The sequence below is a fragment of the Falco peregrinus genome, chromosome Z (assembly GCF_023634155.1).
Source record: "Falco peregrinus isolate bFalPer1 chromosome Z, bFalPer1.pri, whole genome shotgun sequence".
Taxonomy (NCBI): domain Eukaryota; kingdom Metazoa; phylum Chordata; class Aves; order Falconiformes; family Falconidae; genus Falco; species Falco peregrinus.
The window spans coordinates 82,925,988-82,940,004 of record NC_073739.1 but is presented as its reverse complement, the minus strand read 5'-3'; the positions used below and the strand labels follow the sequence as shown (position 1 = coordinate 82,940,004).

At 45.9% G+C, this 14,017-nt stretch overlaps 1 protein-coding gene across 2 annotated transcripts in view; it reads left to right on the top strand.

Moving 5' to 3' along the window:
* Positions 1–14,017, top strand: part of MYO5B (myosin VB) — a 149,360-nt gene that overhangs the window by 16,655 nt on the left and 118,688 nt on the right. For both annotated transcript variants that reach the window (XM_027794505.2, XM_027794504.2), the window contains exon 2: positions 12,696–12,806. In XM_027794505.2, coding sequence (XP_027650306.2) covers positions 12,696–12,806 — 111 coding nt within the window. The remainder of the gene's footprint in view (positions 1–12,695; positions 12,807–14,017) is intronic.

Here is a 14,017-nt window from a genome sequence, read left to right as displayed (position 1 = left end):
GCTGTCTGCTGGTCCCTCCAAAAAGGACCTGTATTTCATTTATTTATGGACACCAAAAATATACCATGCCTTGGTGATGTCTCTCCTGAGCTGCTTCCCAGTGCCGGCTGTGCTGCTGAAGCCTGTGGAGATGTGGTCCCTTGTCTGGTGCCATCGTGTGCTTGTGCCCTTGGCTTTCAGACAATGCCGAGGCCCCTGCAAAGGGGAGGTCCTGCAAGGGCATCTCCTGCACTGGCATTTGCTTAATGCTCCAGAGCTTGCGTGGCACTTAGCACTAGGTATGTGGGGGAATGGATCTTCAGACAAGATCTAGATCAAGTTCTAGACAGTTGAAGAAAGCTCCTACTAAAAACATACATGAGACATTTCATAGACAGGAAAGAAGCATTACAGCCTACTGCATCACGTTGCATGCCTGAATGTTGCTTGAGGTTTTAGTTACGTTGATATGACTGCTTCTGACTAAACTGTTTAACATCCACGCTTATGCTGAGGCCCTTATGGGATGAGGAACCTTCATCCAGCAAATCCAAAATTGAGAGAAGTGAAAGGCTGGACATGGCATCCACTTGAAGATGCTGGTGGGTGCCTTACCAGCAATGGCTTAACAAGAAATGCCTATGAACAACATAACATAGAGTATTTCTCTAAATTGGATGTTCCTATTGAGGAGGAGGCGGACGAGTGTGATTTCTTTTCTTGCAACCTGTTGAGCTGACAGCCATTGGCTTGCAGCAGCTGGTTTTCCCATTAGTTGCTGGGAGGGAGCTGGTGTGGATGCATCTCTCTGGGAAAGGCAATAGTATTTCAAAGGCTGACTGCTGTGGAACTTGAAATGCATGTCATTAAGGGGCTATTGGCAAGGCGGGGGTGCTAAAGGCTTTGGAAATTGTTCCTAAAATACACATTTGGACTCATTGCATGCTTACTATTAGGCAGAAAAGTCTTTGCTGATCTGCATATGAGGTTTGAAAAGGCTGGAGCGGTTTGGGCACCATGGTGATGGTGAGGATTGTGCCTTGCCCCCCGTGCCCGCCTGGCTTCCCACCAGGTGTGGGCAGCCCCAACACACTGTGCAACTGGGTTTTTCCCAGGACCAACGTGCTGATATGTGCTTCACAGGTTGGGCGGCTATAAATGATGGCCAGATGCAGTGATCCAAACAGGGATATTTTTTTTTTTCTTAAGACAGCACTTAAAAATACCTTTTTGAAAATTTACAGCAGACTACAATTTCTCTGTGGTGTTGGACAGGGGAAAACACCTAGCCCAAGGGGGAGATAAAGGGTGGCCAACTGGAAGAAGGAGCAGCTATGAAGGGACATGCATTGCTTCAGCATCTCTCTGCTTTTTGCCCCGTTGTGAGCAGGGTCCTAAATCACTGCTGCCTGCATGGATGTGCAAGACCACTCCTCTTTTGATGCGTTTGGAGGTCCTGTGGGACAAACCCATAATGTGAGTGATGCTGTGGGTTATCTGGGGCCTCATGTGTGCCAGTTTGCCCATGGCAGTGGCTGAAGGTAGCTGCACAAGTTCAGGTGTCCCCATCCAGCCTCTGGCCCATGGGAGTTGCAGGTCTTGGATGGAGTATTTTGTCAGAAAAGGCAGAAGATAGTGGGCATGTATGTTATGAGCCGGGAGCTAGCAGCAGAGTTTGAAAAAGCTTTGCTTTCACAGAAAAGTAAACTGGGTAGCATAATGTTTCTTCAATTCAGTTTAGTTTTTTTCCCCTTGTTTTATTCAGCTGCCTAGCAAAACATGAAGTCATTCCCTAGAGGAGATGTTAACTAGTGCTGCTTGAAACAAGTTGTAGTTCTTAAACTGTGCTGGTGGTACCCGGTGGCTTCAAGGCAAGTGGCACTGGCCAAAGTGTGACCATAAATGCATGTCTTTCCCAAAAGGAAACACATTCCTTGAGTGGGAACTGGGTTTTCCAGTCTTGGAGCAAAACCCTCATAAGCTGGGTGATGTGTAGTGGGATAGAAATCCTGTAGCTGGGATGTCCCTGGGGTGATGTGATGCTGGTGGTGATGATGGGAAGAGCGAGAGCTGGGACTTACCTGCATTGAAACTCTGCACCTGCTGTCCGCTCAGTGCTGCCTGTGCCCAGAGGTAGCGTGTAACTGCTTGGGAGGAATAAAAAAAAAGCTCCTGTAAGACAGGGAGGAATATATAAATGAGTAAATATATCTGCTGGGTTACAGATGTTGTCCCGTGTGTCGATCCAAGAGACACACAACAGAGAGGTTTTGTTGTGGGAATGGGGAAGGAAGAGACAGCACCTGGTGACTGTGATAGCTTTTTTTAACATTTATTTTCTCCTTCGATTTTCGGTGCTTTGCTGTGTGGACACTTTGATGTTTTGTGATAGCTGTGTTTGATCTGCATAGGAGTGTGTGTTTGTGTGCTGCTGTGGGTCATCTGCCCTTGCGAGGGGAAGAGATAACATAACCTTGGATGCGCCTAACACACAGAGGAAGTTTCCAAGTCAGGGGAGAAATTCAAACCAGAAGGTGAAGGCTAGAAAAGACGCATTTAGATTTTAGATTTTATTTTATTTTTTTCATTTTATGTGGGTGCAGTTGCCCTTCTTGCAACCCTCCCTCTACTTAAGCAGTCTTCTGCATTTTGATCTCGAGCCCTTCCTGCAGAACACAAATGCTGTTTTGTTAGCGGCATCACCCCTCAGATCTCCTCCTGCAATTCAGAATTTAGGGGTTGGTGGAGGTGTTTTTTCCTGCATCCTTCCTTATCTCCACTAAATTTGTTAGAGAAAACTGTATGGGATTTAGGGGATTTTTTCCAGGGAGCTGCTGTGTGGTATAAATAAAAGGCTGCAGGGTATCAGTGCTGGAAGTTCTGGAAAGCCAAAATGTCAGTATTGTAGCTGGACAGCTGAAGTTATTAGAAGGAATAGAGAGGAAAACAGGTGACTGTCTAGCCATCCTGTACTTTCTATTTTATTTATTAAAAAGGAAATCACCTTTTGTTTGATTTTTCTTGGAGATGTGATTTGAACCAATTTCAGCTTATGTCTCACTGGGGAGAAGAGGCAAAGTTCATATGCTAATATAGAGTAGCTCATTGCACAGCTGCGCACCTGAGGGTTGGACATGCAGACATCCTGGAAAAAGCAGGGCTGGGTGCAAATAATGTTCCCAAAGACCTGGAAATTACTGCAATGAAATGAAAATGCAAGAGAGTCCTTCGCTCCAGGAGACATTTTCTGTGCCACTGCCATTCCTAAGCAAGTGGGAGTGTGTGTTTGATCACCCCTTCAAATAATTTGATGAAACTTACTTATATCAGCTTCGTGTCTTGATCCCTGGTGCTGTTCTCCAGGTGTCTAATGTGTCCTTGCTAACAACCCTTATTGCTGGAATTTCTTAATTATAACCAGTAAAATGTTGCTTACTTAAATCCCCAGTAATCAGTTTGTTTTCCTTCAGCTGCTCAGCAATGAAAAGGATGTAGAAAACGGCCTGGGGGTCTTGCAGCACACCCCTCTGGTTAGAAAGTGCTGAAGAAATGCCCCATAAATAAAACTATAGGTCAAAACTCCTTTGAATTAAGCATGCATAGAGTGATGCTCCAAGAGGGTTTTTTAACACATGAGTTCTAGAGAGGTGAGGGATAACTATATAGGTTGATTAATCCAATTACTTCTTTCTAATAAGCTTGAAAATCCGATCTGATGGAGAGGTTGCCTTGCAATTAAATGTAGATTTTGGTGGTGCTGTTTGGGCATAGCAGTGCTTGGTAGGGAGGATAGCTGAGCACTCAAGTGAGGGCTGAGGTGACTTGTACCCTGAGTTTTGGAAGATGCTTGTGACACCGTAAATGCCATGTGTGTTACTGCAATTACAGCCTAGAGTCGGCCACGTTTTTTAACGTTTCCAGTGGAAAATGTGTCCCCTGACTGCATCTTGTGGCCAGGGCTGCCCTGTGCCACTGAGCCAGGCTCTTCACAGAACTGTGTTCATATAAAATCATATAATGGAGGGTGGTCACTGCACTGGGGAATGAACATGCTTATGAGTTTCCCTAAAGCATCATGAGGCTATGTTATAGATGGAAGACTGTGAAAACCCGGAGTGAAAGGCCATTTTTAACTACTTAATTGAAACCCAGAGGCCGTTTTAAAATACTTTATTAGTGGTCAAATGTATATGGTGTATATCGAGCATGTTTTGGATCCAGTATATGTTCATCAGGGTGCTTAGGTGGAGTTCAGATGGAAAAGGGAGCTGGGAAGACAAGATTATACCACAGCACTACTCAAAGTTTTGATTAATTGAGAATTATATGAGAGAAGGGTAATTAATGCCAATCAACAGGGATTTGCACAAAGTAGCCTGGAAGGATTTAACTTTTGCAATATGACAAGCTGTTTGGTAGAAGTCATGCTATGGAGACGCTTGACCCCTGTGTGGGGTTTTTAATTAAAAAAGCAAAAAAAGAGAAAGTCTGTAAACCCCCAGTAACCCTCAATGGAATAAAGAAACCTGGCTTGCACAGCTGAGTTAGGACCACAGGTCTCATCCTGATTCCCCTTGGACACTGGGTCAAGGATTTTTTTCTTGATCCTTCATGGTGTGCCAAGTTTTTAATCAGTGGCTTGGAAGAAGAGGTAAGGAGCACTGGAGGAGCAGGGTTGGGTGGGTGGTGCTGGAGCGTGGCTGTGAGTGCCCCGTGGGTGCCAGACCCAGGGGAGGTGCTTGGGAAAGGGGTGTTGAGCCGCCTGCTCCAAACTGCTGCTGCCCTGATGCCTGCAGCTCTTTCACAATGAGCTGCAAGTCAAGTGCATGATTATTTGGAGTGGCTTTATCGCCAGACCTTTTGTGCTTCCCCAGCGACTCTGTAGTGATTTAGGGGGGTTGCAGAGCATTCCTCTTTCTGGCAGTGGGGCAGAGGTGATGGTCAGCGTCTTGTAGAGCAAGTGGTGAGTGTCTCGCAGGGCTGCACTGGGCCTGATAGAAGAGAACCTTGGTGCTTTCTGTGGCTCACTGGGGTGGTGATCCCCTCTCCTGGCGCTACTCCTGGGACATGACCTGGGGTGAAGTCTCCCACTCAGCAGACCAGTTGCTGGCATCTCTTGGTGCAGCTCTCTAATGCTAGTGAATATTAAGTTTTGTGGGGGCTTTGCCAGGCTTTGTAGCAAATTTTCCTGTGCAGCATGTGCTTTAAATCCAGGCTTAGACATCCAGAGGGGCAGCCCTGCCTCGTACCCCATGTTTTCATCAGGCTCCTGGCTGCGTCCTTGCAGCAGGCAGCAGCCTACCTGTCCTGCTGGCAGCTCTCAGCCTTTGCTATGCTAATGCTGCTTCAGAGCAACCAAAGATGAAGGGCTCCTGTGCTCAACCTGATGCAAGGCTGGAAAGGCACTGCTGCAGAAGGAGATGGACAGCGAGACCCCAAGTGCTGCCAGCTCCAGCTAAACAGGCACAGTGCTCCTCCTGTAGCATCTCAAGCTGCTGTGAGATGGTTCGTTAGCGGCAATGCAGGTGATAATGCACATCCCCTGTGGGTGAAGTCTTGTTGACCCTGGCAGAGAGGTTTGGTTTTGTTGTTTCTTAAAGAGTAGAGGAGCAAAGTAAAAATACAAGAGTTGTTGCAGTGCCTGGAGCAAATCCTGGTCTTGCAGCCTACAAGGGGATCGCTTCCCAGCCCAGGAAAGGGACTGCTTTTCCCCCAAAATTAAAACAGAATGGTTTGTTTGCACTGTCCCAAAGCACCTAGGGATCTCTCTGGTTTTGCAGCATCTAATGACTTAATGCACGAGGGGTTTTACGTTTCAGCCCATTGCTGCAGTGAGAGCAGGGCTGTGTGTGTGCCTGAGACCTTGGCTCTGAACTTGTCAGTCTTAATTAAGCCTGAAGTAATGAGCACCGCTGAGACACTGTGGAGGAAATGGTAGGGGAAAGGATGGGAAGACTGTTGGTTACATGAGACACTTGCTTAGCCCTGGAAATTGTCCTGGAAATCATGTATTAAGTAAAGCAAAGCCTTCAAGGGTACCCCCAGTATTTCTATCCTGGTGTCAGGGCTTGCCTGCAACCCTGCTCTGCTCAGTGCCAGTTTTACCTCTGCTGGTGGTGAGGTGAAGGCAGTGCAGTGATGAACTGAGGACTTTTAAATGCCCCTTTATTGGAAATGCTGCTAACGAGCCAGTGGATAAATGCTGCAGAGGCTGCTTGTCCGAGCAGCTGAGTACTGCTCAGCTGCTGTGACACTTCATGCAAATCATCATCTTGAGTTAATTTGGGCAGGGGAATAAAATTCAGCAAAGAGAAATAGAGCAGATTTAGTGCTGGTGGGAGACGTGGAGCCATCCATCAGTGTGACAGCTCTTTGGGGGAAGGAAAATAGCCCTGTACCTAGGAGACATCAGCGAAGCGTGTGCATTGCTAGCTCAAATCCAGCGACCCCTACAGTGCTGTGGGATGAACAGAGATGCTTCCCAAAATTCAGGAGCCCTGCCTTGATGTGGCCATGGTCTGGGTGTGCATTTACGTGCTTTCCCTGGGTCCGTCTCTGCACTGATAGCACAAGTAGGATGGGGAGTTTGAGGCAAGATGTACATATGCTTATCGGCCTTGGCTTGACTGTTTGGATTTGTGCATTTTTATCAGTCCTGGAAATACACAAATTGCCTGTTCTCACGCTGAGGAACCAGAGATGTTTCTGCAGCGTGCTGTTGCCTTCCCTTTGCATTTGACACTCTCAGCAAGTTAGTGTTTGCATTCTGTAGCTCAAAATGAGGTGTTTTTTGTTTTTAACAAGTAAACCACTATTATTTTTTTTCCCTGCTCCTTGAGCATGATGTTGGGGTAGTGTGTGTTCCTTGCTGTGTGTTGAAATGCTGATTTGGTAGTCATGACCTCTCCTTTCAGCCTTTTTGGGTTCTTATGGTGAGGAAGAAGTGGGTCTTTTCCTGTTAGAGGTCTTTGTTATGAGCAGATGCCCTCTGACTGTGCTGGGGGTGCTGGGCTCATGTGTGGTGTCCCACCATTATGTACTGGTGTAGAAATGGCAGTGGAGAGGAGTACAACATGAGTGTCCCTGCCTGCTCTGTACCAAACGGTGAAACTCTCTGCCATCCCCTCCTGACCCTTGTGAGGGTTTGCCAGCCAGTGGTACCTGACAGCAAATGAAGAAGCCAGCCTGGGGTGAGATGCAGGGGTCAGTGGGTCCTCGAGTCGCGGTGCAGCTTGGGGAGCTCTGACCTAAATATGGGCTTTGCTTGTCTGTCGGGCAGGGGAGAAATCACTCCTGGGATGAAAAGTCTTGTTCGGAGTATTGGAAAGGGAGGATTATGGTTTGCCATCTGCCCTGATGTTCAATATTGTAAATAATAATAAAAAAGTTAATGATCCACAAGTCCCTTACCAGAGAGGTTTTTGCTCTGCTGCTGAAGAACTTGCCTGTGCCTTGCTGTGTCACAGGCAAAGCAGATTTTTCTCCTGAGGATCTGCCAAGTGGGGTAGAATGGATTTTTAAGGCTGCAAGGCACCCAGGAGAGCCCTGGAGCTGATGCCTTTCCATGCCCTCCTGCTGACAGCACCCATCGAGCGGCTTTTCCTAGCACCAGCAAGCATGGTGGTTTGCACAAGCACATTTAGCACAACTAAACAACTCCATAACCACCTGTTAATCACAAGGGATGTGGGATCCTGCTGCAGTGGGCATAATGCCAGTGGATGGACAAAAACACATGTGGCGGTGACCCCAATTCAGCCCAGGACTGCACACCCAGTGCAAATTAATGAAGAGAAGTTTGTTTGCTTTAGTGCAGAGCTAGAAGCAGGTCTGTTAGCATCCATGTACAGTGGCTGCAAGGAGAGTCCTGTTTTTTTGCTGCAAGAGTCTCTTAAAGATAACTCCACAGAGATCATTTAAATAGTGGTTTAAAAACAAATAGGGAAAAGAAAAATTATATCCAAACCCTGAGTTGTGCTGCTTGATATGATCACTTTTAATTTGAGGTAGAGTGTGTATTTTGCTTTTTTACTTGGGAAAAGCAAAGTTGGGGAAAACTTTTAATTTTAAGTAATAGGTGGCTTGTAAGAGCTGCAGGGTGATGGTTGGACTGTTTCAAAGCAAGCTGCTTAACCATTCACATGCTGTATGTATAAATGCCAGTATTCTGGGGAAACCAGGACTGAAGCTCATGCTGGTTTTTCTTTCGTATGTTTTTGTCCTCTTCAGGAGCATACAGTAATACTGGACCATGTTATTTCTTTTAAGAGTGTAAAATAAGGTTGACAATAAGCCTGAGCAAAGGGGAAAAAGTAGGAGTTTGCTTGCTTTATGAAGAAAAATATCTAGGTAATTTTCCTAATCTTCACATCTTTCTTAGTTCACATTTGTGTGTTCACCTTTGATTTTTCTAAGGTGCACATCACTGTCTCTGGTTGCTACTGAAGTCCTTTCGTAAGTTTTCCTTAACCTATGTGGAAGAACCTTAGTCATGAGACACTGTATCTTAATCTTTGTTACTGAATTCCTAATAGCACAGGAGGTTGGTGTTGTTGTATTGACAGTATTGTGGGTTTTCTGTCGTGCCCTCCCTCTTGCTGCAGTCCTGTTGGAAGGATGCTCCTGGAAAAGTGCCCTTGACCCAGGAGCAGTGAAAACTTCTCAGGGTCAGCTGTGAGTATTGCCATTCCTGAAATAACTCAGGGGATTAAAATCCAATAATAATAAAGACGGATTTGCTGACTTCCAACTTGCCACGAAGACTTGCAGCCACCAAACAGGCTAAACTGAGATAGCTAATTTTTAAGCATTTTTCTTTTCTTAATTTAATGGAAGGTTATACTCTTTCAGTTTAATGGAAGATTATACTCAGTTCATACAGACGTGTCTCCTTCCATGCACACCAGCATCCCTTCCTGATGTGATGGATCATCCACCAAACACATCACCCAGAGTTTGTTGGGAGTGCCTTTGGCTAGCACCAATGGCTTTTGAACAGCAAAACAAAACCTGCCTCTTCTAATTTAATGTTTGTTTTAATCTGCATCCACAGCAGCATCCTGCTAAAATCTAAATCAAATCAGAAGGTGGGGACTGAATTTATTAAGCTTCTGCTTAAGCTGGGTGGAATAATGCAAGAGGCTTCAAGAGCACCAAATCACTTTGGTTTTATTTGGAATCTGGTTTAAAAAAAAACCAAACAAAAACAAATGCAGATTTTATTTTTTTCTTGAGAGGCTGGACATGCTGAACTGTTTCTGGTTAATGCTAACACATCATTCAAACATGTCCTGCAGGATTAAAGAAATGCTTTTCTTTCTGTCCTCCTGGATGGAGACACTGGAGTATCGGGAGGTTAAGTGGTCTAGCCAGGGTTGTGTCTCCTGAGCCCGAAGTCCAGCTAATTCTCTGGTCCAAGGACTTCCAGATAGACCCACTTGCCCTTTCCCTTTATAACAAGCTCCTCCAGAAGTTAAATGGTTAAAACTAATGAAGCCAGGACATGGCATATAAAGTGGAGTAATTACTCTAGAGGTGATATTATGGAAGTGGAGGTTCACAGAGATTCTCTGTTCCTGCCTGGATGGGTACCTGCCTGGGGACATGGTTTTGGTGGCCTGGTGGCTTTCATCCATGTGAATTTAATTGGCTAATGTATGGTGAGTGAAGTCGCTTTGGAGGGAGCAGGTTACAGAAGTCAAGAGTCAGGGAAGGCAGGCAATGATAGCATGGGGCTCCAGCGTGCCCCCAACATGGGCTGCCTCCAAGGCCTGTCGGGTTTTAATTAAAGCTTGCCTTGTAAAGATCTACGAATGACAAAGTGCTCTTATTTCAGCGGTCTATGGTTTAATATATGTGGGATTTATGGAGGAAAGGGAAGGGTTGGGTGCGGGTTTGTGTAGCCACCTGCCCTGCCTGCAGGGCTGAGCACTTGTATCTCTGCTGGAGCTCTCTCAGCAAGGAGGGGAGGATGGTGAAAACACAGGCCAAAAAAAAAAGGGCTCCTTGTTTTGGATGTATGTGTGCATGCACGCACGAGATGACAGCATTATAGCTGCTTGGGGAAATGCATTCATAACAGCCTGTTCTAACAGCCTGCAGCTACTTAGGAGGATGGGAAGTGCTCGGTGCGGGGAGTGTTTTTGCTGGAGCTGCAATTGCATTTGGGATCTCCCAGCTGGGGAACAATTTACCCCAGGGCTCCTGAGACCTGACAAACACTTCGGTCTTACTGCCTTCTGTACTGTGTGGTCCTCTGCCCCTGTGTGTGTGTACAGAGAGTTTTGAAAAATCAGTTTTATCATTAAAATTCTGTAGTTTTCTGGTCGGGGCAGCTGATGGGATGTGAAATCTTCCACACCACGTTGTAAGTCCATCCCTGGGCAGTGAGTGCTGAGAGCTACTACCCTCCACCAGCAGTGGCAGAGCCTTGCATCTCACCCGGGTGTTAGGTGGCTCTTGGCCATGGTTGGTGATGAGTTGCCGAGAGGGGCCGATGTGACCTCTTACTGCTGCTGGAGGTCAACCCAGATTTCATCCACCAAAGTGTGCGCAGGCATCATCATGGCGTTTGGGTTGCTTTGGCGTCAGCGTGCTGCACTCTGCATCCCTCTGTCCAGGCAGGTCCATGGCTCAGCCCAGCCCTGCGCACAGGTGGTGAATTTGCATGACTCCAGTCAAGACCAGCAACATCTTGTTTTTGAAGCTGCCTTGGGCCAGGTACATCCTGTTCCTTGGCTATTTTGGGCAGTTCTAGAACGTGTTTGATAGCTCTTCTGCCAGGAGAGAACTGGCACTGGATGAAACCATAGGGATGGGGATGAAAAGGCAAGCAAGGCACTTTGCAGGAGGGATGAGAGCTGCAGCAGTGGTCTGTGAAGCCCTTCCCGTACTGTTGGAGCCTGGAGAAACTGGGGTGAGGAAAGCTGAGTGATGCATTGCCATCTTGCCAGCTGCACCTGCTCCTTTTATGGTCCAGCCAAAGATGGGGCTTCTGGCTATGCTGCAGGGATGTTTTGTTTCTTGCAACACTGCTTGCTGGAGGGGGCAGGGGCGATTGGGCTGGGGGTCTCAAACTGGCCCCTTCCTTGTGGCAGGGAAAACACTGAAGGCTCATGGGGTGAGAGGTGATATGCTAAGAAAAATCTATTTATTTATTTATTTATTTTCCCTTCTATGATAAAACTGCTGTTGTAGCAATGCATCTGTGGAGCTCCATTAACATCTAAAGGTTCCTGCTGCTGTAGCTATTGAGCAGCTCTAAAAATAATCACATGCGATACATATAAAAATCTATTGCTCTTCAGCTGCAGAGCGGGCTGCTGCTTCTGCTTTAACTCTTGGGTTGCTATGAGAGTTATTTGGCTGTAGTGTGCTGGGGTTTTGGTTTTAAGATGAGGGCCAAACCCATCTTTGGTGCTATGGTACTGGTGTTGCTTGGATTTGCTAGGATTTCCCCCAATGCTTTGTGTTTTGTGTAACAGTAAGTTTATATAGTTCTTGCTGCAATCAGCAGGACGAGTTGGGAGGAGACATGCCACCCCAAATACCAATAAATAAGTGATTGTTGAAGGGTTCCTGTTGACTGTGTTGGCTGGCTGAGTCCAGCATCAGGCTGGCTTTTATGGGTCCATGTCTAGCAACAAAAGCCTGGCTTAAGGTGACTCCCTGCAGAGATGGAGCAGTTTTGCCTTCCTTGTTGGTCAGGATCTTGCCCTGGCAGCCTCATGAGCAGGGAATCTGGTGCCTGCTCTGGCAAAAAGAAAGGTAGAGGGTGAGGGAAACACATGGATGGAGGTTGCAGGGTTACTGCTGGGTCTGCAGTGCATTTGTCCCAGCTCCTGAGGGTTGTACTGGAGGTCTTGGCACAGCAACAGTTCCTTGCTCTGCATGGGGGGGGGGGGGGGGACGCTTTTATGCAGTCTGGGCAGAGTATTTATCTCTGCATCATAAAAGCAATTAAATCTCATTAGCAGGAAGTGTTGCGGCTCTTGAGTAACGCCATAATCTTGTTACATGTGAGTGGTGCTACTTGCTTTTGGATTTTGTCCCTTCATGGACAGTTTGGCTGGGCTGTACAGGTCTGCCTTTGGGATTTCTCCTTGAAGGCGTAACGGTGGCCCTAACTTCGGAGATGCTAAAAAGGTTGAACATTGCACCTAAACATTTTCCTGGAACCTTGAAGCCTGTTTGCAGCTTTGCCTCCAACTGAAGAAATTGGCTTTAGTGTTGTCTTTTGCCTGCTTAGCTCCACAGCAGTAGGATTGGGTTAGGGCTTGCTGTGCGGAGGGCAACCTGTTGTTGTTTTGTGCAAAAGAAATACGCTTTGGTGTACGGTCTGCTGGGGGTGAATTGTGTAACTTCATAAAGGCCTCTGGAAGGCTGTTCTGTTTAATTTTTTTCCCAGGGAAATTAAATTCCACATTTACCTTGAGACTCTATGTTACTTTGTTAGATCGATTAGAAGCCAGTGTACCCCTTGTCCGGGAGAAGCCTGATTGAATATCAGACTTCTGGTCTATAATTTGCCCCCAAACCTAAAATGAGAATATTTTTTTTTTGGCCTGAAATAAATGGTTTAGCTGCGCTGACATTACAATGAGTGTGAAATTGTATCCGTGGTGAATTATTTATTTCTGATTTAATTTCTTGAGGTTTTCTTGTGTTTAAGTTTTTTTTTTCTTTCTTTCTCTGCCCCCCCTCCTCCCTATCCCCAGAACACTAAGGTTTGGATTCCCGACCCTGATGAAGTTTGGAGATCGGCAGAAATTATCAAGGATTACAAAGAAGGAGATAAAAGCCTCCATCTGAAACTTGAAGATGAAACTGTAAGCTTTTGAACATCATTATTCTTTTCAGTAATTTAAAGCTTTGAATTGATGTGTGAAGAAGACTGAGCCATCTCATATTTTTTAGGAAGTATTTTAAAATGTGTTTTATTGCCTTAGCACTTCCAGCTTTTCCTTGCCTGCTGCCTCCCCAGACGCTTGTGTTATAGTAGGTTATGAGAAAAGCCCTTGACCTCCCTCATCTGTCTTCATCCCCTGGCAAAGCTGTAATAGTCTGTGATATCAGAATGAATTATTTTTTTTTTTAATAGCAGCAGTATGTTAGAAATATCAGTTTGTGCTTTTTACTGCTGAACAAATTGGAAAGAGCATGGCTGGTAGCATCTACTCAAACTTGGGTACCAATGGAAAAAAATCACATAGAGCGCAGAAGTGACTGCTGTGCAACAGCTTTCTCTACACCTTAGTTTTTCCTCTTTAAGTATAATCTTATTTAAACCCCTTTTTTCTCTATTTTTTAAAAAATTAAAAACTCTAAAAGACAGATATGAGAAAACTCATTTAAATGTAGATGTTTTTTAGCAAGTGCTGCTTTCAAATGCACCAGCAGCCACGGCTCATGGCATGTGTGCAGCCAGTGATAAATCATTTCCAAAGCATGACGGAGGCTGGGAAAGAGCAGTTGCTTTCTGTCCTGCACAAAAACCTCACGTGGTGGGATGTTAGGTTAACGGTGGGGGATTGCAGATGTAGTTAACCATGGCATTTGCATTGGCTGCAAAATTTGGGTGGCTTATGGGTGGGGAGCAGCCGTGCTGCATACCCACCACGAGGTGCATTTCCCATGTGTGGTGCCTGGTGTAGCGAAGAATAAATATATTTTTCACGAAGAATTCCACCTAAGCCAGCTCTCTTCACTGAGCAGGTACGGCTTTCTTTATTATCTAGAGTGTGGTCTGGTCTGTTGCTTGGAAGAGTTAGTAGAAGCCACTTTCTCCAATTTGAAAAGACTCTGAGGAGAGTGAGTAATTCACATCCCCTGCCAGCCAACCATTTTGATGCTGTGGGGAGTATTTTCACCATATTACTTAATGAGAAGATGGAGAACAGGAATGAGAGATGCTTGATTAGACTGTTCATCAAAAGAATTCTTTCAGAGCAGCAAAGCATGGGCTGTATGCAATATGTGAATGTGCCAGGTTTGCAAAGAAAGTCATTTGTGTTGAAATCTGCACCCAGTGCACGGTGCT